This window comes from Marmota monax, unplaced genomic scaffold (assembly GCF_021218885.2).
Source record: "Marmota monax isolate L192 unplaced genomic scaffold, Marmota_monax_Labrador192_F-V1.1 WCK01_AAM20220418_F8-fsc00112, whole genome shotgun sequence".
In the NCBI taxonomy this organism is placed as follows: domain Eukaryota; kingdom Metazoa; phylum Chordata; class Mammalia; order Rodentia; family Sciuridae; genus Marmota; species Marmota monax.
Window position 1 is genome coordinate 2199748 of NW_026692073.1, and position 26415 is coordinate 2226162.

At 42.6% G+C, this 26415-nt stretch overlaps 1 protein-coding gene across 4 annotated transcripts in view; it reads left to right on the forward strand.

Moving 5' to 3' along the window:
* Shroom3 (shroom family member 3) overlaps nt 1–26415 on the forward strand; it is a 173666-nt gene that overhangs the window by 124953 nt on the left and 22298 nt on the right. For 3 of the 4 annotated variants that reach the window (XM_046459026.2, XM_058584238.1, XM_046459035.2), the window contains exons 3-4: nt 12092–12223; nt 19350–22578. In XM_046459026.2, the coding sequence (XP_046314982.1) occupies nt 12165–12223; nt 19350–22578 (3288 nt within the window). In that variant the 5' untranslated portion in view covers nt 12092–12164. Of the gene's footprint in view, nt 1–12091; nt 12224–18257; nt 18330–19349; nt 22579–26415 lie in introns of those variants that run through there. The other variant, XM_046459044.2, reaches the window with a different exon arrangement.

A 26415-nucleotide genomic window follows, 5' to 3' on the forward strand; every position in this document is an offset into this window, starting at 1 on the left:
GCCCTTTTGATTTTTTGAGACAAGGTCTCATTAAGTAGCGGCAGCCTGGCTCTGAACTTGTGATCCTCCTGCCTCAGCCTTGTGAGTTGCTGGGGTTACAGGCCCACACTTCTGTGCCTAGAAAGGCTTTTTTCTTTATCTATGATTTTATATATATATACACATACATACATACATATTATTATTTTTACAGTTTTTCTGACATTTATCTTCTGGATATTTTTTAAACTTCCTGGATCTATGGTTTGATGTCTGATGTACATTTGGGGGAAACAGTCATTATTTCAAATATTTCTTTGGTTCCTTTTTCCCTTTCTTCTCCATTTGGTTTTCCTATGATGTATATATCACACCCTTGGTAGTTGTCTTATGATCCTTGGATATTGTGAGGGGTTTTCCCTAGTATTTTTCTCTTTGCTTTTCAGTTTTGGAGGTTTCTATTAAAATATCTTTAAGCTCAGAGATTCTTTTCTCAGCCGTGTTCTGCATGAACTGTGGGGACAAGGTACATGGAAATCTCTGTCTTCTGCTCAGATTTGCTATGAACCTAAAACTGCTCTAAAAATAAAGTTCATTAAAAAAAATGAAAGAAAATAAAAGAAACCTGTGGTTATATTCCCAATTTCAAAGGAAAGTTTGCCTTCTCATTCAACTTTGAGGTAATAGTCATACTTGAAAGGAAATACTGACAGATGGCCAATTGTACATTATTTAACTCTGACAGAGTTGAAGGTTTGACTACTTTATTATCTTTCCCCTTATTTATTTGAATTCTACTTTTATCCTTTATGATTTTTTTTTTTGGTACCAGATATTGAACCCAGGGGTGCTCAAACACTGAGTCACATCCCCAGGCCTTTTTTTTTTTTTTTTTTTGTATTTTATTTAGAGACAGAGTCTTGCTGAGTTGCTTAGGGCCTCACTAAAATGCTGATTGTCCTGCCTCAGCCTCCCAAGTTGCTGGGATTATAGGCATGCACTATCCTGCCCAGCTCCTTTATAATCTTGATTTGAAATCTTTGTCAGGTTTATACTTAATGTCTATGCTTGTTTCTAGGGATGTTTTTACCTGAAAGAATATGATAAGGAAAAGAACAAGTAGATGCAATATACAGAGTAATGTTTAAATGTCTAACTGACTTGAGTATTTCTTTTATCACTATAGGCAGTCATTTTATTATTATTATGCACATAAATGGTAAAAAATAAACTATGAACTGCTTATATTATAAAGCAGTTTTAAATATAGAAAGGTTACAGGGCTGGTTTTTCAAGTTTTGTTTGGCATTCTTGCATCTGAAAGAAAATGAGAGAGATCATTCTTTTGAGTTTTATTATACTCACTAAGTGTCAGGTTCTGTGTTAGCAGTAATGGTGGCTAAACCCATCCCTGTTAAAAAAAATTTACTATGGAAATACTGGTAGGTAGGAATGGAGCAGCTAGAAGGGGTGTTCTAGAAGTTTTCTGTGTTTTTAATTGCTCTGTCTTAAATCCTTCTCTGTTCTTTTTAATCAGGTTCCAATGTTTGGAAACTGTATTTTAATGGCCAGTTGCTTTTCTAGTATGATTTTAAAACAAACGGATTCTTCTTTTCACTGCTGCTTAAGGTTTTTAACTAAAATTAGTGCTTTCCACCCTTTGTTTTCTTATCTCTTTAATTCCTTATTTGTGACTGTTTCCTTAAAACAAGGAGGAAGACAGTGCTATAGAGAAGAGAAAAACAAAATACCATGCATCAGATTAACTCTGAAGTCTCTTTAGTGGAGCTGTTGGGGGTGTTTTGTTTGTGTGTGTATGAGTGGTATTTAGAGGAGCCATCCAGAGATAAGGCTTCTGCCTCAAGCACACTCAGCATACAACCGTCTCTTCATGGGATTCAACAAACGCTGTTTAACGTATTCTTTAGCATTGTGTAAAGTTAATTATGCTTGATTTTGAAATATCATAATTGTCATATGAACTCTTTTGACCCTCAAAGGATGATGGCTGTGGTTTCTATGTTGAGGTTCCAGCAGTGGTAGCAGAGCAGCCTGCCCGGCCTGCAGTCCCCTGGGTGAAGGGGGAGAAGCCTATCCCTTTTACTGGGCTCTGCTGAACTCTTCCTAGTTTGTCAACAGCAGTCCTCTGGAAAGACCTCAGGCGTCCCCCAACACGCAGTAGTGATTTAGGGACCCAAGTTCTTCCAAGTTCTCTATCTTCTTCATCTGAGCCTCCCTGAGATCTATATGGATCTGTTTGTAGGTATCTCCATGTGTCTATGTGTGGAAGATAACCAACCAGTATGGAAGTGATTTTTTCCTAAGCTCTAACACATCCTATGGCACAGAGAAATGGTAGGGATGAAAATCCCCAAATCATAATAACTGCCATCTGAAGGAATCACTCAGAACCAATCCTTCCTTCCTTCTTCCAACAAAATGTCTGGTTCCAAGTTGAGAATTGAGAAACAAATGATTTATTGGTACATGTGTGTAGGCTATTCTATTTATGCTATGCTGTTCTTTTGTAATTGAGTTTAAAAGTCAACGAATGACAAAGGTGAATGCAATTACAGATCACAGATATTATATTGTATCAGTTCTGCCATGACTTACGTGCAAATGTTGACATGTGGGGAAGGACAGGTGAATATTCTGATTTCTTTGCATGTATCGAAGTTGAGGGGGAGGTAGGCAGGGGGAGTATTGAGAAAAAGGACATTTTACCATTATCATCTCCTGGTGACTAAGTAAAAAACACCCATCCTGAGGCTGTACAAATAATTTTATTTGTAATATTTTTGTGTGGCCATCAAAAATGTTTCAGAAGGAGGGTGGGGTGGAAATGAACTACCTAGTAGTGAAAAGGAAGTGGGGAGCCGTGAAGAGTGGTGGGGAGGAATGGGGTAAAGTACAGTCCAAGAAAGGTTTTATCTTTATGCCAATTTTTTGTGTTAGTCTTATGCCTGTAGGCTAGCAGGCTTCATGCTTGTGATTCAGTTGTGAAAGCCAAAAGTCCCCAGGACATATTATCAGGATGTGACATTTAAAAAGAATGTCTCTTTTTAGAAAGGACTGTGTGTTGCTCTGAAGTTATATTACCTAATGCATACCTTTCCACCCACTGGGCCACTTTTAAAAATTTTTTTCTTTTTCTTTCTGAGTAGGAGGACTGGGGATTGAACCCAGGACTGTATGCATGCTAAACATATGTTTTTACCTCTAAGCTACACCCTGAGCTCATGAGCCACTTTTGAAAGCCACAGTTTTCATTAGCATTTTAAAACCTTGGGAAAGTGTTCCTGTTAGATTTCTATGAATCTAAAAAGTCTGAGGGATACTCTCATGGAGCCCAGGAGTCATAGAAACCAGAGGTTGGGATGCTGCAAAGAACTATAGGATTTCTCAAAAATAGTATCCTCCCCAACACTATGTGACAGGACAGTGTCACCTGTGGATGTGTAGAAAATCTCTCAATATAGAGTAAGTCCTCTGGATCTGTGCATGAAACTGTGTTATGAATGCAGCTCAGACTAATTTGACTTAGTCCTAGTTTTCAATGCTATGTATTTTCATCATCAGTGTTTGGGGCTTATAATTTCCCTGTGAACAGAAACTGCCCCAAAAGGCATTGTTATTAATATATGAATCAGCTATTCTTCTATACTAAATAAGATGTAATTAACCCCCCAAAATTATTTGTACAGTGACATTTAATTATTCATATTGACTTGTTCCTTTTTAAAGTGTGAAGGGGTAATTTAGCAATTACGACCAAAATTGCAAGTGCATTTGCCCTTTGAGCCAATAATTCCCCTTCTAAGAATTTCTGCAGATATATTGCCCTACATGGAAAGCAGCGTATGGATGTGGCTATTCATTGCAGCATTATAGGTAAAGCGAAAGACTGGAATAAAAAAGTGTCTACAGAAGAAAAAAGTGTCTACAGAAACAGCCTGGTTAACTAAATATGGTACACTGCACATACTGGACTACTAGGCAGCTAAAAGGGATGAGGAAGCCTATGAGTATTGATGTTGAGTGTTCTCCAGTATGTATTGTTGAGTACAGAACCCAAGGCATAGGACATTGCATATGGGTCCTTTTGTTAAGGGAGTGAAGTAAGATTTTGTGTTCATATTTGCTTTTTGTCTGTGCTGTGAATCAAACCCAGGCTTTGCACATGCTAGCAAGCATTCTACCACTGACCACATCCCCAGCCCTTCCTGTATGCTTATATTCACATGATAAAACATTGGAAAAATATGTAAGAAAGTAACTACAGTGGTTAGCTGAAGGAAGAAGAAAAAATTGGCATGGAGGAGTCATGGAGAGCAGGACTTCACACTGGCTTTGACTTCTTTTTTTTAATCATATGAATTAATTACCTGTTCAAAAGAATATCTGAAGTAAATATAGAAAAAATAGTAAGGTTTGATAAATTTTGGTAATGATCACATAGTTAGTCTTTTTTATTAATCTAAATGCCTTTATATATTTTTGAAGTATATCATAATTTTAAAAATAGATGAGGAAACACCCCAGTGTGGTGGCACATGCCTATAGTCCCAGCTCCTGTGGGAAGTGGGGAGTGAGGCAGGAGGATCACTTGAGCCCAGCAGTTCAGGGGCAGTCTGGGGAACCTGCTGAGACTCTATTTCAAAACAAAACAAAATTGAAGAGGAAAAATACAAGGATAAATATCAGTGACACACAATACCTTGGGAAATAATGATTTATCCTCACCTGAGCACTTAGGTTTTCGGTAAGTGTACCGTAAAGACCCTCAACAGATCTTTAAAATGTTAATTCAGATAAACTTATTTTATAGAATACATAGATAGAATGTATTTTGTTTCTCTGTTTGGGGGGAGTGTGGAGGGTTAGACCAGAACCTTGTTTTGATGGAATTTGACTTCGGTTTTAGTGTTATACACTAAACCAATGATGAATGGACAGATAGATGCGTTGTAAGTGGATTAGGAAATACAGTTCTCTTTATTTTGTGGTGTTGGTAGTCTGAGTCCATTTTGCGTTCTTGCACATTTCACTCAAGTCTGATTGACAACTGGCATGACTATAGAATGTTGGTGTACCCAGGAGGGCCCATGCCGAGTTGCATTCATAATAGCTCATCAGAGAACAGCATCAACAAAAAATTGAACTGCAGCTCATAGAACTTCGTTTTCCAAGCTATAGTTGTCCCCTTCTCCATTTGTCCAAATGGAGAAGTTTGCCAGTCTTTTGGTAATCTCAAGTCTCATTGTGCTGTGAAGCCTTTCGGCTAACTTCAGACCCTGTTCACATGAACATTTGGCACTTATATCCTAAATGCCTCCAGAGCCTAACGTATGATCTAAACATGATCTGAATCTGGTACCATCGACTCCTCACTCACAGGCGCTGGCTACACTCATTATGTTCTGTAAACTTCCCAACTCAGACTCTGCATTCCTTGCTCCTTCTGTGCTATATTCTTCCACCAGTGCTTTGCATGCTCGTCTTTAGATCTTAGGTTGACTGTCACTTTCTCAAAGAAGCTGTCTCTGACCTGAACGAGGACTTTCAGTCACACTCTTACATTACCCAGTTTTTTATTTCCTTTGGAACACATGTAACTATATGAAGTTCGTTCTCTCTCTCTCTCTCTCCCCCCCCACCTCAGTTTTGCTTACTTGCTGACCATGTGTCTCCCAGCTCTGCCCACCCCTCCTCACTGCATAGTGCTCACTGCCTAGAAATGAAGAACGTGGGCTCCAAAGACAGATGTCTGTGTTCCAGCAGCAGCACTGCTCCCCACTACCTTTGTGACTCTGAACAGGTCTCTTATTCAGCTCATTTTCCTTGTTAATAGATCTTTATTGTGAAAATGGCATAGAGGTTAAGAGAAAATTCTCAAGTGTCTAGAATGGTGTTTGGCCCTCAAATATTTTTTTTAATTTTTAGTTGTCAATGGACCTTTATTTATTTATATTTGGTGCTGAGAATCAAACTCAGTGCCTCACACATGCTAGGCAAGTGTTCTACCACTGAGCTGCCACCCCAGCCCACTCAAACATTTCTTGAGTGAATGTGTGTGTGACACTCTGATTTTATGTAGTGATCAGGGAATACTGCTTGAAATACCTGAAGGGCTCCCTGTAGATTTTCAGAAACATGTTTTGCATTCCTGAATCTGAGCTAGGGCTAGATCCTCTAAGAAGGACACAGTGTCACTTGCTAATTCCAGTTTCATCAGCCTGCCCATCCCACACAGTTGAGCTTCCTTGTTTGTGGTCAGGAATGCAACAAAAGGGCTTTGTTTGAATTATGCCCACACACAAAACTTAGTTTGCTGAATTTTAAAATAAACCATCTTCTGACCCTATTGATACGCACATGATGTAATGCACTTTAGGAAAATATTTATTTATCTTTTTAAAGATCAAAGTGATCCCAAAATATAAAAGCATGCTGTGCTCTTTAGGAATGCTCAGTACATTATTTGCATCATTGGAGAAGTCAGTAAACAGCTGCTGGACTTTTTTGGTTATCCCAAGATACAGTGAGTTATATTTCCAAAATGGGAGGCTATTTTTAAAACAGTTTTGTTTTCCGATAGACACTCCATGCAATTGGTACAAAATTCATCAGTTAAATCATTGAAATATAGTGAAAATAAGTTTTCTTCTCAGAGGCAGTCATTGTATCTAATTTCTAAAGTATCTTTCTGGAAATACTCTTCACACGAATAAACATATATGCAGTTACTGTATATTTCCCTGCTTACTGTGCACACAGTTCTACATCTTGTCACTTGACAATGTATTTTGGAGATATTTCCATATTAATACGTGTAGAGCTACTTCATTCTTTTCAATAGCCTGTAGTATTCCATTAAGGAAGTACCTCACTGGCTTAACTAGCTTGCTGTTAATGGATATCTAGGTTATTTTACAATCCTTTGATGGATATATGTTTTGTTTTGTTTTTAAATCATGCTAGATGTCACCAAACTGCCCATCGTTCAGGTTGTACCCATTTATACTCAACATAAAGTGTGTTATTGTTTGGTCATCTTTTCATTCTTCTTTTCTCATCTGTCACCCGACATCTATATGTACAGTATAGAAAAACCATATAAAACAGACTTCTCTCTGACGGCTTCTCCCAATAATATGTTGTGTCCAAAACAAAGTTTTGAGTGTTTTGGGTTTTTTTTTATTTGATTGTATCAAAAATTACCCTGTTCTTCTTAAGCTGTGATACCTGATAAAACCTGTTATCCCACCCAAGGCAAATGAATAGTCAGCTCTCAGATCACCTTCAGAGAAAGAGCTTCCCAAGTCAGATCTCCTTTTTTGTCATTGCATATCTTGGGCTTTCTTTGTAAAGCACTTATTTTATCTTTAATTTATTTGTTTCTCCTCCAGAATGTAGGTTCCTTAAGGGCAGAGACAATATCTTAGAAATTAATTCTTTTAAATATCTCTAATCAGTTTCAGCTCCCCTAGTCCCCACTCACCATGTCCCTGGAGCCCTAACCTGCTACATCAACCCCTCGCTCTCTCCTGGGTTGAGCTAGAAGCCACTGGGTGTGAAGTCCCTTCAGCTTTCACCCTGCCCACACCCTCGAAGGAGGTCAGCTTTTACCTCCTCTTTTCTTCTCATCTCAGCCACACCAGCTTTACACCTACATAAGGCAAGACAGGTGCACCTGAGCTCTGGCAGCCCCTCCCTCCTCCCTCCTCTTTTAAGGAGTGTCACCCGCCCTTCCGCCCTGTGTGTGAGCACTCTCTGTCTCAGAAACTTGCTCAAACTTCTCATGGTTTAAAACAAAGCCAGCAAGATCAAAACTTTTTCACTCTTCTGACCTTGTAGTCTTTGAGCATTATCCCCTTTAGAGCCAAGTTTTTGAAAGAATGTTTTACCCTTGCTATCTCCGTTGCATCTCTTATTTAGATCTTATCCCACCATAATCAGGCTTCTTCTCTCATTGTTCATAGCAAAGATTTATTACCAAATCCAGTGGACATGATCTATCTGTAGCAGCTGGGCTGGTTGAGGTTTCCTGCTTCCCACCCCACCCCGCCCGTTTGCCACCACAGTTTTTTTTTTTTAAATCCCTATACTCTCCTACTTTTCTTCCTACTTCTCTAGAAGCTCCTTTGTGGGCCTTTTCTCAGATACCCTTTATCCTAAATTGTGATGGTTATCAGAGACCCATCCTTAAACTACTTTCCTTTTCTCCTTATGCATTCTCCCTGAACAACCCACCTTTCTCAAATGTGCTTTATAGCTCCTGACTTTATGTGTGCAGCCCAGACTTTAGTACTCCAGCCCCTACTGCCTCCCATGTGTCTCCTCTAGGCCCCCCCACCCCCCGCACAGTCCATGCCCCAGCGTGAGCCATCACCTTCCCCATTGACTCCTTTCTTTACCCTCTCTCTCCTCTTCACCACCTCTATCCACTGAGACTGGTCACTGAGACTGGATTCTGCTGTCTCCATAGCTTTAAGATCTTGTCATCTCTTCAAGTTCATTGCCGCTGCCTTAGTGCTGGGCTCTCATTATCTTGTAACCTGGTGGATACACTAGCTACCAATCTCATCCCTCTCAAATTTATTGTCCTTGCTTTTGGGACAAACTCAAATCCAAGCATGGCTCTCTCTAACTAAGGTGCTTGGACATAGGACACTGTCCGGACCCTTTCAGTGTGGTGCAGGTGAGACTTTTTATGACCTGGCCCCTCCCCTTTCACCTGCATCTTCTCTTCCTCAGCTAGTTTGGTTACTTGTACTGGGTTCTTGCATATTTCCATGTCTTTGTCATGCTATTCCTAGTGCCTGGATAGTCTCCCTTCCTTTTCTCACTTTATCTTATTCTGCATAAATCTCTCGTGGCTGTGTTAGTCAGCTTTCCATTACTAAAACAAATACTTGAAACAATCGACTTACAAAGAGAGTGGACTTATTTTGGCTCATGGTTTTGGAGATGCCAGTCTGTGACTGACTAGGCTGGTTGCCTTCATGGGTAGTATACCCACAATGGCCAGAAAACCTCTCACTAGGCCATTAAAGTCTCTGACACCTCTCAATAATGCCACTCTGGGGAACAAGCCTTTAACATGTGGGCCTCTGAGTGACAATTAAGATCCAAACTATAACATTTCTGCCTCTGACCTCCAAAGGCTAAAGTCCATCTCACAATGTAAAAGGGATCCAGTCCATCTTCAAAAGTCCCCAAACTCTTAACCGTTTCAGCATTGCTCAAAAGTTCAAGTCCAAAGTCTCCCTTATGAATTAAGGCAAATTCTTACCTATAAAAACAAAATATTAAATTCATGTCCAGCATGTGGAGCACACTATGATCTTACTGACTGCAGCCCACCTGGCCTCTTGGGCAGGTTGCCTATGCTCCCTGTATCTTCCCTTGGCAGGCACTCCATGTTCCTGACATCTCTGTCTTTGGGGGTCTCCATTGCAGTTCCAGCTTCGTTCTCACAGCTCCACATATTGCCCTGCCAGGAGCTGCCTGCAGAGACTGTGTCCCTGCCACATGCCACCTGTCCTCCCAGGGTTTCCTTTGATATCTTGGTGGAAGCTCCATGATCCTATAACTCTTACAAGAATGCCTGCATACCTGCACACCCAGCCACATGGACAACCCCAAGGTCTGATGCCAATGCAAACTGTACCTGGAACCACTTGAATCAGGCTGTAGTGGCCTTGAAGTGCATTGCTGGCTTAGCCCTGAGTAAGCAGTGTACCCCTGATTTTTACAGAGGCTCATAGTTCACAGTTTATCTTGAGTCTTGGAGTGATCTTTTAGATTTGAACTTTCAAGCAATGTTGGAATAGTTAAGACTTGGGGACTCTTCTCAAAAGGATCTGCCTTAGTATGTCTATTTATTTTATTTATTCATTCACACTGATTCTCACTGTAAATATAGCTAAAAGCAGCCAGTAATAGCCATGCTACTGTCTGAGTGATTTGCTGCCTTTGAAATTTTCTCTCCTAGAGAAACTAGTTCATCACCTTTAAGCTCAGCTTCACACAGAGTCTCAAGGTATGGACAAAATGCATTCAAATTCTTTGCCTTGGTGTAACATAGGTGGTTTCTAGTCCAATTTTCAGTAAATCCTCATTTCTTTCTGAAACTTTAATAGCATGCACCATTACTTTCTACATTTATATAAGCATCTGCCTTCTGAGCCCTCACCAGAATTGCCTGTTTAGCTCTGTTTACAGCATTCTGTAAAGCTAGACTTTAGCTAGCACCTCCAAACTTTTCCAAATTTCTCCAAATTCAAAGGCTTCTTTCTATATGGTCTCAGGTATAGTCACAGAAGTCCACTTCTTGGTACCATTTTGTGTGTTTGTGTGTGTGTGTGTGTGTATTAGTCAGCTTTTTGCTACTTTAACAAATACTTGAGACAAAATCAACCTATAATGAATGAACATTTATTTTTGCTCACAGCTTTGGAGCTTTCAGTCCATGATTGTTCTACAAAAATCTTTCATAGTTTAGTTAATACTGAAGCCTTCCTGACCTAACCCTGCAAGGTTGTGACTCCCTCCTCTGTTCAGTGAGGAACTCGGGCAGGTGTCTGTTATGGAACCCATGATACTCTTATGGTGGTTTGCTTGACTCTCTTCTATACTGCAAATTATCTGAGTGTAGTGATACTTTATTCTTCTTTGTTATCCCCACTGCTAGAATAGTGGCTGGAATATAGAATATCTCTATAAATGCCCCCAGAATGAAAGAAACTGAGAAAAGTTTGGATAACTTAAAAGAAAGTCTTGGCTGGTGGGGTGGAACACACCTGTAATCCCAGCAATCCCAGAGGCTGAGGCAGGAGGATTGCAAGTTCAAGGCCAACCTGGGCAACTTAGTGAGACCCTGATTCAAAATTTTAAAGAATGTAACTCAGTGGTAGAACACCCCTGAATTCAATCCCCAGTACTGAGGGAAAAAATTTTCAAAGCACAAAGTGAGATTTTCTTTACTTGACCTGGGTGAAGCAACTCCGTTTGTCTTCTTTTTATTGTCCTATGCATAGCCTTCAAAGTCCGAATCAGAACTTCCAGTGAGGTGTCTGATCTTTCGTGAGAGGTGTATAAATGATAACTGTGTCCAGATGGTTATATTCATCGGGGTACCTCCCATATCCGTTGGGGTTTCAAACTAGAAGGCTTCTCTGGAACCTCTGGAGTTCTTGGTAATCACCATTCCATACCTGCTCTTGACAAGAAGGGGACCTTCTTTCTGTGGGATTTATTTGGGTCTGTCAGTTTTCCTTTGTGGCATGGGGTGCTACCTAGGGGCAGTGTTTTTAGGTAGGCATAGACAGATCCTGCTGGGTGATGAGGCATCCCCAGCATTTCAGTGATGCTGTGCAGATCAAGTGTTAATAGATCGCCTCACTCTTTTGCCAAAAATACAGCCCAGCAGCTCTCCTGACTTTGGCCTTCTATAGCAATGTGATTCTTCTTGCCGCGCTCATCCTTCAATGCTACAGTCTGAAGGACACCCACGTTTGTCCTTTGGCTTTGTCAGTCCTTTGTGTTTTAAGGGCAGGATTTTTAAAAGTTTAAGTCATCGACTTGAAAATGAGAAACTTTTGGAGACCACTTTGTTCTCTGGACTGTGCAACTTAAAGAGCATGTCAACACCACGTCCTCCTGATTTTTATGCAGCTCTTACCAATAAAATAGCTTCTTACTATATATCCACACAAAGTCCCTTGGAAATGGGAAGGAACTGGTGCTCCCTTTTTATATATGGATAGAGGTCTGGAAAGACCACGACAATCATGTGTGTTTTACATTCATAAAGCATAAAATGTTAACATACAGTCTAGATGAAGGTGATATGGGAACTCTATCCTAATTTTACAACATTTCTGTATAATCTGAAATTATGTCAAAATAAGAAATGAAATAAATATCCTGATTAAGCAGGGAATAGTAGTGATTGGTAAGAGAAACAAGTAGTGCCATTTTCTTTCTGGTTTTATTTGCTTTTCCATCTCTGAATGACGTCGCAGTCTCTGCTTGCAAATCCCCAAGCTACCCTTGTGAGGGCCTGCTGCTCGTGTTGAAGAGGTCCCCTTTCCTGTCTCCCCAGGCGCAGTGAACCTGCAGGCCGACCTCACTCGTGGCACACAACCAAATTTGGGGAAAACCAACCTGACACCAGCATGATGCAGATATCTCAGGGCACGATGGGCCCTCCTTGGCACCAAAGCTACCATTCCAGGTAAGTCACGACAGCTGAGACCAAGGGGTTCTTTCAGACATCATGCTCCCAGCATTTTCTGCTTTGAAATCACTTTGTCATATACACCTCGAATCCTCCTCCTTTTAAAACACCCATCATGTGTGCACGTCATCCTTATATCCTGGCTAGAAACATAAACGACTCCTCTGGATGGTCAGTTGAGGTATAAATATGACCCATCAACTCCCAGTCAGGTACTTCTCAATCGCCTGTTATAACAGTAGATCAAAAAACTTGAGACTCCTTCCCTCAGTGCTTCAGTGTCAGAATTGTATATTTTTTGATCTGAATGATTCTGCTCGTGCATTTGAACTCTCCACTTGGTTTTTCTCCCTCTGTTCAGATAATTAATCTATCTTAGCTCAACAACAGAAACAGCTAAGATCTGGAGGGCTGCTCAGTGCATGCCTGGACTCATGTCATCTTTTATACATATCTTCAAAGCAGATATAGTGTGGTTCACCCCACTTTACAGAATAGGAAATTGACGCTTGGAAAGGTTTATTAGTCCAAGGTAAAATGACTGATCAGTGCCTGCATTAAGATAGAACTGAGCCTGGTTCCAAAGTTTTTGCTTGTAACCACCAGTTTATACTTCTTTTGCTTCTCTAGTCACTGTTGTACCAGTTGGGGTTTGATCAGGAAAGAGCTGACTCGCCATGAGCATTACAGGAGAAGGGATTTATTCTAGAAATCAGATCTTATGTAATAGAGGGGAACTGGGGAGAAAGGAGTCAAACACAGTCACTCAGACACAGTAAAGAGAGAGCTAAGCCAGGACTACTTCACACAATGTGCTACAAATGCAAATTGGCATCTACCCTCCAGTCCCCGGGGAAGCAGATTCCACAGCATATCACTTGTGGGAAATGTTGGATAAGGTAGAGATGTGGAAAGGCCAAGAAAATAAGGATCATTTCAAGCCTCTGCGTAGACAGGAGATGCAAGTGCTGGTGTATAGGTGTTAGGGAGAGGGGGCACCGTGCAGCTTCTGGAAGCATGACTTAGCCAGTGGTGGCTGTATATCTGGTCAGGCCAAGACTCAGTCACAGTCCTTCATGCTCAAATCTGGTCAAGGAGCCAGTCCTAGACCTCTCTCTGATGGACACAGGCATCTCCCAGTGCATTTGGCTAAGCTTCAAACACAGAAGGAGATGGTCATTCCTGGTTACCCTCCTTGTTACATGGCCCTCCTAGTCACCCTGAAGGAATTTATTCTCACCATCTGAGCCTTCTTTCTCAGGGAGCAGGTCCCCTTGCAGGGCCTCTTCCCATGCCTGGAGATGTTGAGGGCCATCAGAAGGTAATGTGTGGGACCAAACAGTTTGAAGGAAGAGCAGCACAGTATAAGATCCTTGGGCTGTTAAATCAGACTTGGGCTTAAACCTTAACTTCACCACCTACCACATGAGCTTGAAGCAGATCGTTTGACCTCTTTGATCTTGGCTTCCTTTTCTGTAAAATGAAATATACCTATGTCACTTGATTGTTGTGAGGAGTACATAAAATAACATTACAGTTCCTGGCACATAGTAAACACTCAATAAATGACAACTAATTATAACAATCAGGCTGAAGACTTAGAGGCACAGTGAAACCTGGTAATGAATTTGAAGGTTAAGGGCATAAACCAGCATATGCTTATAAATGCAGGTGTATATTAGCAGAGTGCCCCTGAATGGTGAGATCCTTTGGAGCTTCCTAACCCCTAACCTTATCAGGAAGCACTAAGTCTGAAGTCATACCATGACCTAAAAATGTGCTGGCCTATGGCAGAAATAAGACTCCCGCTGTGAGTGCTTAGAATAACTGCTTACAGTAACAATGGTGAGCTCCAGCAGGCCTGGAGCTCCTGTGTCCCCCTCCCCCTCCCAGTCTCCAGAGGGGTTTATGAAGCCAGTCCCTCCTTACACCATCTATACTACTCTGCCCCTGTGAGCCAGGCTTCAAAGTATCTTCTTCCACACAGTGACAAGCACTGCGAGGTAGCAGAAGGGGAAGGATTACCCAGAATAATGCAGATGTGTGCATCCTCTTCTGCCCCCATGGATCGGTCACCCCATGCTTTAGCTTGTGGCTCTGACAGAGGGCTTCACCCTCCCCAGGGTCCCACTCCTGAGGTCTGAAACAAGCAGATGGAGAGGGGCTCCAGGTGTGTTGTTAAGGACCACAGTCGCATCTAGTGGTCTGGTGTGCCAAATCAATTGGTTGGTTTCCCTCTGACAGCCTTAATTTAGTTCCTCAAACCCAGTCTCGGGTCTGTTTATGGATCTGTTTTTCATTATGAAGCAGAAGTATGAGGGAGTAGGATGGTGGTGGAGGAGTGAAAGAGAGAAGTACAGACACACTAAGGACATCTAGTCTTTTTTTTTTGTGTGTGTGTATGTGTGTATATGGTTTTTTGTTGTTGTTGTTTGTTTGTTTGTTTGCAGTGCTGGTTCTGGTACCCAGACCCTCGCACATGCTAGGCAAGGGTTGTGCCACTGAATTACACCCCCAGCCCAAGACATCTAACTTTAAGTGAGTGTAAGCTGGATTGGATTTGGAATTTCTCCAAAACTTTCTTTCAGCTCTCTTCTACCAGATCCTTGTCACTGTCTATTTGTGCCCTATAGGAATCTTACACAGTGGTTCTAAACTACCAAAGTACATAAGAAGTGACCTTGAAGAGTCTTGTAGTTAAGTCTTTTGATAAGAGGCTAAAATAATACCAAAATACTAAAGTACCAGCACTTACTCAGTGACCCACTCTTTCAGTAAATATGAGTACTTGCATTGTCTCAGATGATTTCTAGGTATTGGGAGTGTAATGGAAAACAAGATATGAAACACCCCCATCTTACAATATTTATTTATTTTTCAAAGTCTGGCCCATGGGGTGATAATTTGTTAGAAACTCCATGGGGAAAAAGTATATAAGGTTAAATAAGTTTAGAAAACATTGCTTAGTCTTTTTTTCCTTTTAGAATAGCAGACGAGACAGGTGCTATAGCACATGCCAGTAATACCAGCTATTCAGGAGACTGAAGCAGAAGGATCACAAGTTTGAAGTCAGCCTGAGCAACATGGAGACCTTGTCTCAAAAAAAAAGAGAGAAAACAAAAGGCAGGTGAACAATAGTTTGTGAAAAGAGTCAGAAGTCTTGCAATAAATAAAATTGTTTAACTTATTTAGCCAGTGCTTTCCAAACAAATTTGATTATTTAAGGAACTTAATGTTCTGTAAGTATTCTTTAGGAAATGTTTCCATATGCTTGCTTTGTGCGCTTTAGAATGTTCTATTTATAAAATACTGTTGCACACGCAAAATAGTCATTTTATAAGAGTACGTGTATCTGCCGCAGAAATAACAAACATTTTCTTATGTGTGCTTCAGTTCTTTCAAGATTACCAATGGAATCAAAGTTTTTTTTTATATAACCAAAAGTACATCACGTAATTGCACATATTGCTAAGTGCAGTGAAGAAAATGAAGCAGAGAGGCCGGGGTTGTAGCTCCATGGTGGAGTGCTTGCCTTGCCTCACATGTGGGAGGCACTGGCTTCGATCCTGAGCACCACATAAAGATAAAGGGGTGTGTGTGTGTGTGTGTGTGTGTGTGTGTGTGTATATATATATATATAAATATATATATAAATAACAGGGCATAAGGAGAGCAGAGTTGATACTTAGTTCTGAGAAGTCTTCTCTGAAGCACAGACTGGAATGAAGGAAGGGAGTGAGCCAGGGCAGGGCATTCTAGGCGGCGGGAGCAGCAAGTGCAAGGCCCCCAGACCCTTTCACCTTCCCGTGGGTCTAGGTGACAGTCAGGAGGCCATTGTGGAGAAATTTTGTGATCAAGGCAAGAACTTTGACTCACTTGGGGTGCACTCCTCGTGAGTGTATGGCTGTCTTCGTGTTGGTCGGAACTACTGCAGGATTGAATACATCATTATAGATTGTTCTCATCCCCACTAAAAATGCCACCTCAGAAGCAGGGATGGTGAAGTTATCAAAATCAATAGCTCAAGACTGTGATAGAAGAACTTGTTCCCAGAGGGAAACATTGGGGCTCTAATTCCCAGGGACAGAATGTTCCCGGGTAGCAAGGAGAACACCTTACCAAGGTCTCCTGTGATGCTGTTTACCTGAGGTTTGCTACAGATAGGAACTCCCCAGACCCTCGCTCTGGCCTGACTAGAGATATGTGTAATGGTTGTCTCATATTTCCATACACCTTCTATGTTTTGCGGTCTGTTAGTGATGACATTTTCCCCACTCAGTAGTGTTCAGTCAACCATGATTTTAGTCACTTTGATTTGTCTGTGTTTCTAAGCTAGATTTGAATTATCCTTTCTGAAAAGTGAAAAAATGCTCTGCAGTTTGGAGGAGAATTAAGCAGTGTCTACGTACTACCTGCATAGATTTTTGGTGAGCAAAACAGCCCTTATGAGTTCTTTTATTTCCCCTGGAGGTATTCTCTCTGAATCTTCTGTTGGAGGAGAAGAAAGGAATCCTAGATAGGTCCCTGGAGCAATCTTCAACTGGGCAATCTCTTCCTTTTATAATAGAACTTCTTCATTTAGAGAGGAATTGGAAAAGAAGTGGGGGGGGGGATAAATTCTGGTGGTGGCATATGCTCTGTCATGCCATCGAGGGCAAGATCTGAGGTCCCTCTGTTAATTGACTTGAGAGCTGTTTTCTTCCTTACTACCTTGAATTTATTCTTGTCCTTCCCAAGGCAGGTGCTCTATTCAATAAATTGACTTTTTCTGATAGAGAAAACAGAGTGGCTTCAAATTTACAGTCCTCCTTCCTAGGCCTCCAGAGTCACTGGGATTACAGATGTGCAACCTTATGCTCACCTTGTAGTCTTCTTTTCATTGAATTTCATCACTAGCTTTGTCTTAGAATATGGTCCTTCTAGTCCCTTGACATATTCTCTGGAGACATTCTAACTATAAAACGTTATCATCCACTTGACCAGTAAGACATCAGATTTATTTGCATGATATCTTGAAATGTAATAGCTATATGAATTTTAATAGTGCTTAAATGCTTATTTATTTTAAAATGGGAAATCTTAAGCAAGAACTCTGATTTTCTTTCTTTAGAGAACAGAGAGACACAGACATTTGAAATACGGAGATTATTATTTGACTTTTGAACTGCTTATTCCTTCCATCATGTCCTCCCCATGCATACATAGATCTTATTCCCCTTCCCTTCCCTTCCCTTCTTTTCCTTGTTTCTTTTTAGTGTTAAATAATATTTCATCACCTAGATATGCTATAGTTCATCTGTTCAACCATTGCAGGGCATACTGGTCACTTTCAAGTCTTTAGCATCAAAGAAGTTTCTATAAACATCTACGCACATGTACATATGTATTAGTCAATTTTACATTACTCTAGTGAAATACCTGAGGCAGGCTACTTTATAAGGAAAAGAAATTTTTTAGTATAATTTCAGAGTTTCAGAGACGAAAATTCCAAGATTGGGCAGCCCCTTTGGTTCAACCTCTGGTGAGAGCCTGATGGCGGATGGGTGCAATGCAATGGGAGTACCTGTGGGAGGAAGAGACTGCCTCTTAAAACAGGAAGTAAGGGGTTGGGCTCACTCTTCTAACACACCTCCTCCACCACCACTAGAGCTTCCACTAAAGCTATCCTAGTCCCTTCCCAGGCCAGTTCTCCCAGTGATCTCAGAACCTCCCCTAAGGCCCCATGTCTTTAAAAAGTTCTGTACCATCTCCAAACAGCAACACCCTAGGGACAGACTTCCAATACACAGACCTTTGGAGAATAACCACATTCAAACCATAACAAAGTGTGATTGCTGGATGTAAGAGTATGTTTTAGTTTTGTAAGAAACAGCCAAACTGTCTTCCACAGTGGCTGTGGCATTTTTGCATTCCTACCAGCAATGAATGAGAGTTCCTGTTGCTCCATATCCTTGCCAGCGATTGGGGTCGTCAGTGTTCTGGATTGTGGCCATTCTACTGAGTGTATGGTTGATAGCCTATTGTTTCAATTTGCAGTTTCCTAAGGACAAATGGTGTGGAGTATCTTTTCTTATGCTTGTTTGCCATCCGTGTCTCTTCTTTGGTAAGGTGTCTATTAAGTCTTTGGCTAAGTTTTTGAAATCAGATGTTTGTTTTCATATTGTTAATTTTTAAGAGTTCTTTGTTGAAGTATATCTTAAGTTTATAATTTTTAAAACTACTCATGAGTAATTTTGTTTTGAGCAAACTGTGGAGTATGCAGTGCCAAGATTGAGAGTCTCTTCCCCTCTCCCCCAGCCAGGGTCTGAAACGCACCTGAAGAAGCCTGTAAATGTGAAGCTCCCACCCTCCTAAATGCACAGAGGTTTTTGCTCCAGATTTGGGAAGTCATTCATAGGTGATAGAATCCCAGCCCCAGGGGCCTCCTGTGATTCAGATTCCTTTTAAAGCTTTCTTCTCCTTTCCTCTCTCCCTCACTTTCTCATCAGCATTTTCTGACTCAAATTTTTCTATTTCTCTCATTCGGCTTTGTGTTTAGCTTTCTCACCACAAACAAATTGTCTCTAGTACAGTTGACATTCCAGGAAGATTGCCAGACTGCCTCTTTCAATTCCTTAAAAAGGAAAGATATTAACTAAAAACATACACATGTGCACACCAAGTCTCCCTTATCCGTCACATGCCTATTTTCTAACTAAGTTTTTCTCTTTCTTCCAACAAACAGCTCCCACAGATACAGAATTTCATTCTCTATCACTCTCCCTCCTCTTCCTCTCCTTTCTTTCCCACCTCTCCCATTTTTTGGCACTTACAGAATGTCATTTTCAGCATAGCAAGTTTCATCAGTTGTGCTGCCTGTGCTCAAAGGCCATATGCCTTCCTCTGTGCCCCTAGCAAGCCTGGGTGATTAATTAGAGGCACATAGGCTACAGAGTTGGACAGTCAGTCCTAGTGATGACACAGAAGGAAGCTGAGCAAGGCCCAAATATGGCCCTTTATACCCACCCTTCCAAAACCCAAACATCCTGCACAAGAGTATATTTATAAGCTGGGTCCTGTGCCTGAATGCTACTAAATGATAACTGCTTAATGGTACTGACTGCTTTCTTACCGTTTCTTCCAGCTCCTCTACAAGTGACCTCTCCAACTACGACCATGCTTATCTGAGGCGGAGCCCTGACCAATGCAGCTCCCAGGGGAGCATGGAGAGCCTGGAGCCCAGTGGGGGATACCCATCCTGCCATCTTCTTTCCCCTGCCAAGTCCACCAGCAGCATTGACCAGCTCAGCAATCTCCATAACAAGAGAGACTCAGCATATAGCTCCTTCTCTACCAGTTCTAGCATCCTAGAGTACCCACCCCCTGGCATCTCTGGCCGTGAGCGTTCAGGCTCCATGGATACTGCTTCTACTCGAGGTGGCCTCCTAGAAGGGATGAGGCAGGCGGACATTCGCTATGTCAAGACGGTCTATGATACCCGGAGGGGAGTCTCAGCAGAGTATGAGGTGAACTCTTCAGCCCTGCTTCTTCAAGGTAGGGAGGCCCAAGCATCTGCGAATGGTCAGGGCCATAATAAATGGCATAGTGTTCCTCGAGGCAAGGGAACGCCATCCCCGTCCTGGAACCAGCAGTGCCCCAGTTCCTTGGAGACTGCCACTGAAAACCTGCCCCATAAAGTGGGCGCACCCCTGCCCCCAACTCGAAGTGACAGTTATGCTGCCTTTCGGCACCGTGAGCGGCCCAGCTCCTGGTCTAGCCTTGATCAAAAACGGTTCTGCCAACCTCAGGCAAATGCTTCAGGCTCCCTGAAATCATTCATAGAGGAACCACTGCATACTGTACTAGAAAGGAGTCCAGAGAACAGCCCCCCAGTGAAGCCTAAGCATAATTATACCCAGAAGGCCCAACCTGGCCAACCGCTGCTGCCAACTGGCATCTACCCTGTACCTTCCCTGGAGCCACACTTTGCCCAGGTTCCCCAGCCTTCTGTGAGTAATAATGGCATGCTGTACCCTGTACTGGCGAAGGAGAGTGGATATACGGCTGCTCAGGGAGCTTGCAACCAGATGGATACCTTTGATGAGAACGGGAACCAAAATGGAGCTAGCAGGCCTGGGTTTGCCTTCTTTCAGCCCCTAGAACACGACTCACTGTCCCCAGTGGAGAGGAAATCAGAAACTACAGCCAAGTATGTCCCCTACAGAGTTCATTTTTCTTCAGTGCCTGAAAACGAGAAGGATTCCTGCCTGAAGAGACATGTCACACCTCCCCAAGGCAGCAGCCCACATCCCAATGAGAGAAGAAGCTCCCATGGCGACAAACCAAGTTCTAACCGCCACAGCCTCAAATCCCCTCAGGCTCAGGTTTGGCAAGTGGGTGAAGACAAGAAATCTTCCAGGCCCCCAGAGCCCTGGGAGGGCGATTTCCAGGAAGAAGACTATAATGCCAACCTCTGGCAGAAAGTAGAGAGAGACGGCTTAAGCCAGAACCTGTCAGGGAACTTTGGCAGGACCAAGACAGCCTTCTTATCCCTCCAGAACATTCCAGAGAGTCTAAGGAGGCAAAGCAGCCTGGAAGTAGGAGGGGGGCCCCAGGAGGGTTACCCTGGTGGCCATCCCACTTGTGGAGTTAACACTAAGGTGGAGGACCCCGGAAGGAAAGCTGTTCTTGACCACAGGGCCCACCTGGACAGGCCAATTTCCTACCCAAGGCCTGAAGGGAGAACCGGTACCTCAACCTCTTTCGCTAGTTCAGACCCAAGGTATGAAGAACCGGCCACCCCACCACACCAACAGACATCCAGTCTGGGCCGGAGGAGACTCAGCTCAGGAAGCACCTCCACCCTTCAGGGCTTTCAGTACAGGAAGCCCCATTGCTCTGTGTTGGAGAAGGTTTCCAAAATCGAGCAGCGAGAGCAAGAAAGCTACAGAACCCCGAATGTGGGCAGCCCCACGTGTGGTCCCAACTACAGGCCCACTAGGACAGTCCCAACCTCCAGTACTTCTGGGAATGATTTAGAGGAGACAAAAGCCAGCATGCGTTTCTCGGAGCCTGCTGAGCCTCTAGGCAATGGGGAGCAGCACTTCAAAAACGGGGAGCCTAAGTTGGAAGAGGTTTCCCGGCAGCCATGTGGTCAGCAGCTGAGGAGAACTGCGGAGGGCAGCAGTGGCCCCCTACTCCGAGGCAGTGAGCCCCTGAGGCCGGACACTCGCCTACTCCGGAGCCAGAGCACCTTTCAGCTCTGCAGCGAGGCCGAGAAAGAAGCTGTTTGGGCAGACGACAGACCCGGCACGCCTGAGTCGCCCCTACTGGATGCACCCTTCAGCCGCGCCTACAGAAACAGTATCAAGGACGCCCAGTCCCGCGTCCTGGGAGCCACCTCCTTCCGACGCCGGGACCTCGAGCTGGGTGCCCCTGCTGCCTCAAGGCCCTGGCGCCCGCGGCCTGCCTCGGCCCACGTGGGGCTGCGGAGCCCAGAGGCTCCCACGCCAGCCTCCACCTCCCCGCACACCCCACGGGAGCGGCATAGCATGACCCCGGCCGAGGGAGGCCCAGCCCTGCCCGCACCCCAAACGGCTCGCAGAGGGGCACGTCGGCGCCTGACGCCTGAGCAAAAGAAGCGCTCCTACTCGGAACCCGAGAAGATGAACGAGGTGGGGATCTCTGAAGACGCTGAGCCTGCGCCCTTGGGCCCACCGAGGAAGGGGCTGCATTTTCCGGAGAGCACTGTCGCCGACCGGCGCCGCGTCTTCGAGCGGGATGGCAAGGCCTGCTCCACGCTCTGCCTGTCGGGGCCGGAGCTGAAGCAGTTCCAGCAGAGCGCCCTGGCCGACTACATTCAGCGCAAGACTGGCAGGCGGCCCTCCGCCGCCGCCGCCTACGGGTCCGCTGAGCCCGGGCTGCGGGAGCGCGCCCAGAGTGCCTACCTAATGGCCAGCCCCTCGGCACCCGAAGGCCCCTGCCTGGCCGTGGCCTCCAGCCTGAGTTCCCTCCGGGAGACTAGCATGCAGCCCCGCAGGGAAGCCTCCCTTCTGCCTGCGGCCGCAGAGCGCCACCGAGGATCCAGAGACCGCAGCAGCTCCTTTGCAGGTGGCCGCCTCCTTGGGGAGCGGCGACATGGGGACCCCCAGACCCAGAGGGAGCTGCGCAATGGAGCTAACAGCGGACCAGGGGGCACCCAGAGGATGGACAAGACCTCTCGGGGGCCGTCTTCCTGGGGTGCAGTGGCTGGGAGCGCCGGGAAGTCCATGAAGTCCATGTCGGCAGAGGACCTGCTGGAGCGGTCAGATGTCCTATCTGTCCCTGTCCATGTGAGGTCCCGGTCGTCTCCCACGGCAGACAAAAAGCACCAGGTACGTGCAGCCATCAGTTATTGGCCTAGGATTGTCCCTTTGCCCCTGGAAAATTTAGTGGGGGTTCTCCTAGCCCCATTGCTCACACTTTGTTCAGTTTTCCTTTTAAATGCAGAAAAGTAGCATTTGTTTTCATGAGGGTTTTTTTCCCTCAGTGCCTTCACCTGGTTCCTTTATAGATTCTTATGGACAGATACATAGAGATATAGGTAGATATAGATAGCTATCTTATGGAGTTCTCTCTCTCTCTCTCTCTCTCTCTGTGTGTGTGTGTGTGTGTGTCTGTGTGTGTGTATATCCATATCCCTCATTTTAAGAAGTTGCCTACCTCTCAGTGCAAGAATACATGGTGAGGAAAAGTTAGGAATTATTTTTGTGTGTGTGTTTTGCTCTCATTCCTTGGTTTCATGGATAGAGACTATGAATATTTTGAAGTTTTTAACTTTGCACCTTCTGTGTTTCTTTTGCTAGAATTATTAACATTGATTGTTATTGGTTATTGAGTTCCTGGCCCACACCTAAGTATGTACCTGGCCTTTAGCTGTTTTTACACTTTACAGTTATTATCTCAATCCTCAAGATAATTCTCTGTAGTGTGTTGTCCATATCAAGCCTGAGTGTGTATGTGTCTCTCCCCCATCCCCCATCTGTGCTCTATCCTAATATGATTGAGAAATCAGACTTTCACAATCTCACATCAAAGCACTTTCTTAATAAAGGCTCCAAACTATGCAAAGATTATAAAGTGCTTTCCTCTGGAAATTTTAAGTATAGCTAGAACCAGAATCTGGGCACTCAGAAGAACCTGGCAAGAAGCCTGTTAATTTCCACAACGAATTCTTAGCCCATCTCAGGCAGTGCTTTCACCAGAGATCACATGGCTCCCTTCCCACCTAAGGTTGGGAATTCACACAGCCTGACACCTGCTCAGATATTGGGCAATTCAGGGCGTCTCCATAGCCAGCTTGGGATTTTTCTGAAACATGCAGCCTCCCATTTTCTGTCCTTTTGATTCCCCTTCATTTGAAGGGTATAATTGCAGAACAAATAGATATTAGTGATGGAGCTTAAATGCATATCAGACTCTTGCCTGTTTCCCCTTACTTTCTGTGAAAACTTTGGAAAACCTAACCTTTTTATAGTGGGTGGACCCTGCAAAACTGCAGAAAAATATCCAAAATTTCTGCTTCAGAGACAGAAATTTATACCTCTTCATTGCATATATTAAAATATAAACAATAAAAAGAAACCATTTAGAGAAATATGAATCCTGGTGGGAATTTGTTTCCAAGTGCAAAAGAGGAGTCTTTTCTGGTTCACACTGAATTTGGGAAGAACTTCACATTTACTGGAGATGGTGTGACAAACATTACTTAATTGCTGAGGAAATTGCTCAGTACATGGCACCACAATGTTGGATGTAGGTTTGATTCTGTGGGATGCAGCTGCTAAGTCCTTTTTAGCACCTCTCAAACTTAGCACATAAACTTAGGCATAATTAACAGAAGTGACTTTCAATAAAATGCAAAGTCACCAATAGCTAACAATGATCAAAATTTTACTATAGTTTTTTAAAAACTATACTGTTTTTAAAAAGTAGAATTAATTTTCACATCTATGTGATGAGGTACATAACTATTGTTATCTCTGCTATAAAAAAGGGAACCAAGGTCCAGAGAGGTACAAAATTTGCCCAAGGTAGTAGGGAACAATGTTTAGACCCCATACTGACTGACACCAGAGTCCTTAAGACACCATACTAGACTGTTTCCTTGAATAAAGAAAGGCAGAGGTGGGGAGAGGGAGGTTAGAGTTAAACTTAAGTCTTATATATGAAAATATCAGCTAATGAAAAGATTTCATTTTAACAATTATCAGTTACTATTGCTTACATTTAAATAAGATTTTCATATGGATTTTGAATTAATTTTAGTAGACACTTGGAACCAATAAGCTAAAGTAGACAAATATTGTCATCTTTATATTTTATCAGTCACAAAGACATTACAATGTCTTAACTTAAAACCTGAAAAAAGAGTAAGGATTGGGATTCAATAGACTTTAGGTTTAGTCTTAAGTGTGCTAAGAACTGGTGAATTTTAAATCAGTTTTGAGATAACAGAAATCAGATACTTAACAAGTTGATATAAATCTATGCCTGGTGTTTCTTCCATAACCACTGCTTTTCCTTATATTTTCCTAACATATTTGTAAGCTTCTTACCAGTTTACACAAAATCAAGTTGTCTTTGGCGGTGAACATATGCCCAATCAAAGCATGAAACATAGCAGGGAGATATCCTCCTTGAGTTTCTACTAGGTTGGGAAGGCATTTTCTTTCTGTCCAAGTGGTATTTTGATAAGAAGTTTAAGGAATTCTCCTGGTAGCCTGTTTCTGGATCTAACTTCCTTTATTTTATGCATAGCCACATAAATATCAATGTAAGCTTGACATTCCAGGGACCAAGTCGTATAAATACAGAAGTCATATACATTCTTATACTGGAATGCAAACAATATAATATAATATTAAAACATATTTAAACTTTATTGCATTAGGAGCTCAAATGGAGCAAAGTGAGTATATTCATGTCAACAAAGGGAAGAGTTGTGGTGAAAACTTTAAAAGCACCATAAGTTTTCATGGAGTGCAGGAATTCCCATTCCATATGATGATATTTGAGGGAGTCAGAACACATGGAATTCATTTTTCTCAAAACATTCAATTCTGATTGCATCCATCCCAGCCACCATTTAACCTCTTGAAATTTCACAGGAAGATCTTGGACTTGAATCCTTGCTTCTCCATTTATTTAACTAACTGTGGGCTACATACTTCTCTGAGCTGTAATTACACCCCTCTTCCCATTGTTATAAAGATTAAATTACAAAAGAAATGTCAAGTGCCCTGATATTCCAATCACATAATCAGTGGATTGCAAAGTAATTGGCAGAGAGTGCCAGAGAGTCTGAGACCCAGTATAGGGTAGCTACAATTATTAACATACCCAGGTGTTTTTACTGCTTCTACTTACTACCACTTTTGATTCTTTTTATTGCTTATTATTAGTACTTATACCACTGACCCAGGGGAAACAGTGAGAAAGAGAGTGAAAAAGCTCTTTGGACAGAGTAAATGTTAAAATTATTAAAATTTAGAGATTATATATGGACCTAATATTTTTAATACTTCAGTCCCTAGGGATTGAACCTAGGGACACTCTGTAACTGAACTACACCCCCAGCCCTTCTTATTTGAGACACAGTCTCACTAAGTTGCTAAGACTGACCTTGAATTTGCTATCCTCCTGCCTCCAAGTAGCTGGGATTACAAGAAAGCACCATTGCTCCCAGCTTAATTTTTTTTTTTTTACCAGTGTTTTATTATAACTGATTGAGAGTTGAATGTATCATCATCAATTGCAACATCATCAGCATCATGGACCAGTTCACATGGGACAGATTTTATACTATCAATTTTACACTTTATTGACCCTTCAGGACACCAGGATATAGTCTTAAGTATATATGTATATATGGGCCTGTCTATTCTTTTTTTTTTTTTTTTGGTTGGTCCTATCTACTCTTAAAAACTACCCTCTAAAATGTCTGAGTTAATGATATCACATGTGCATGCAATTTTTCTCAGAGAATTTACTGTAACCTGATTACAAACCAGATTCATATCATTTCTGACCATTATTTGGAATGTTTGAGATTTTTGCAAAATTCAGTTACTTATCCTTATCCCATATTTCCGTAAGATGCTTGGCCCATTGAATTCATTGTCACTATCATCATTATGTTTCCAGTATTTTAGTCATTTTGAACTCAGGAG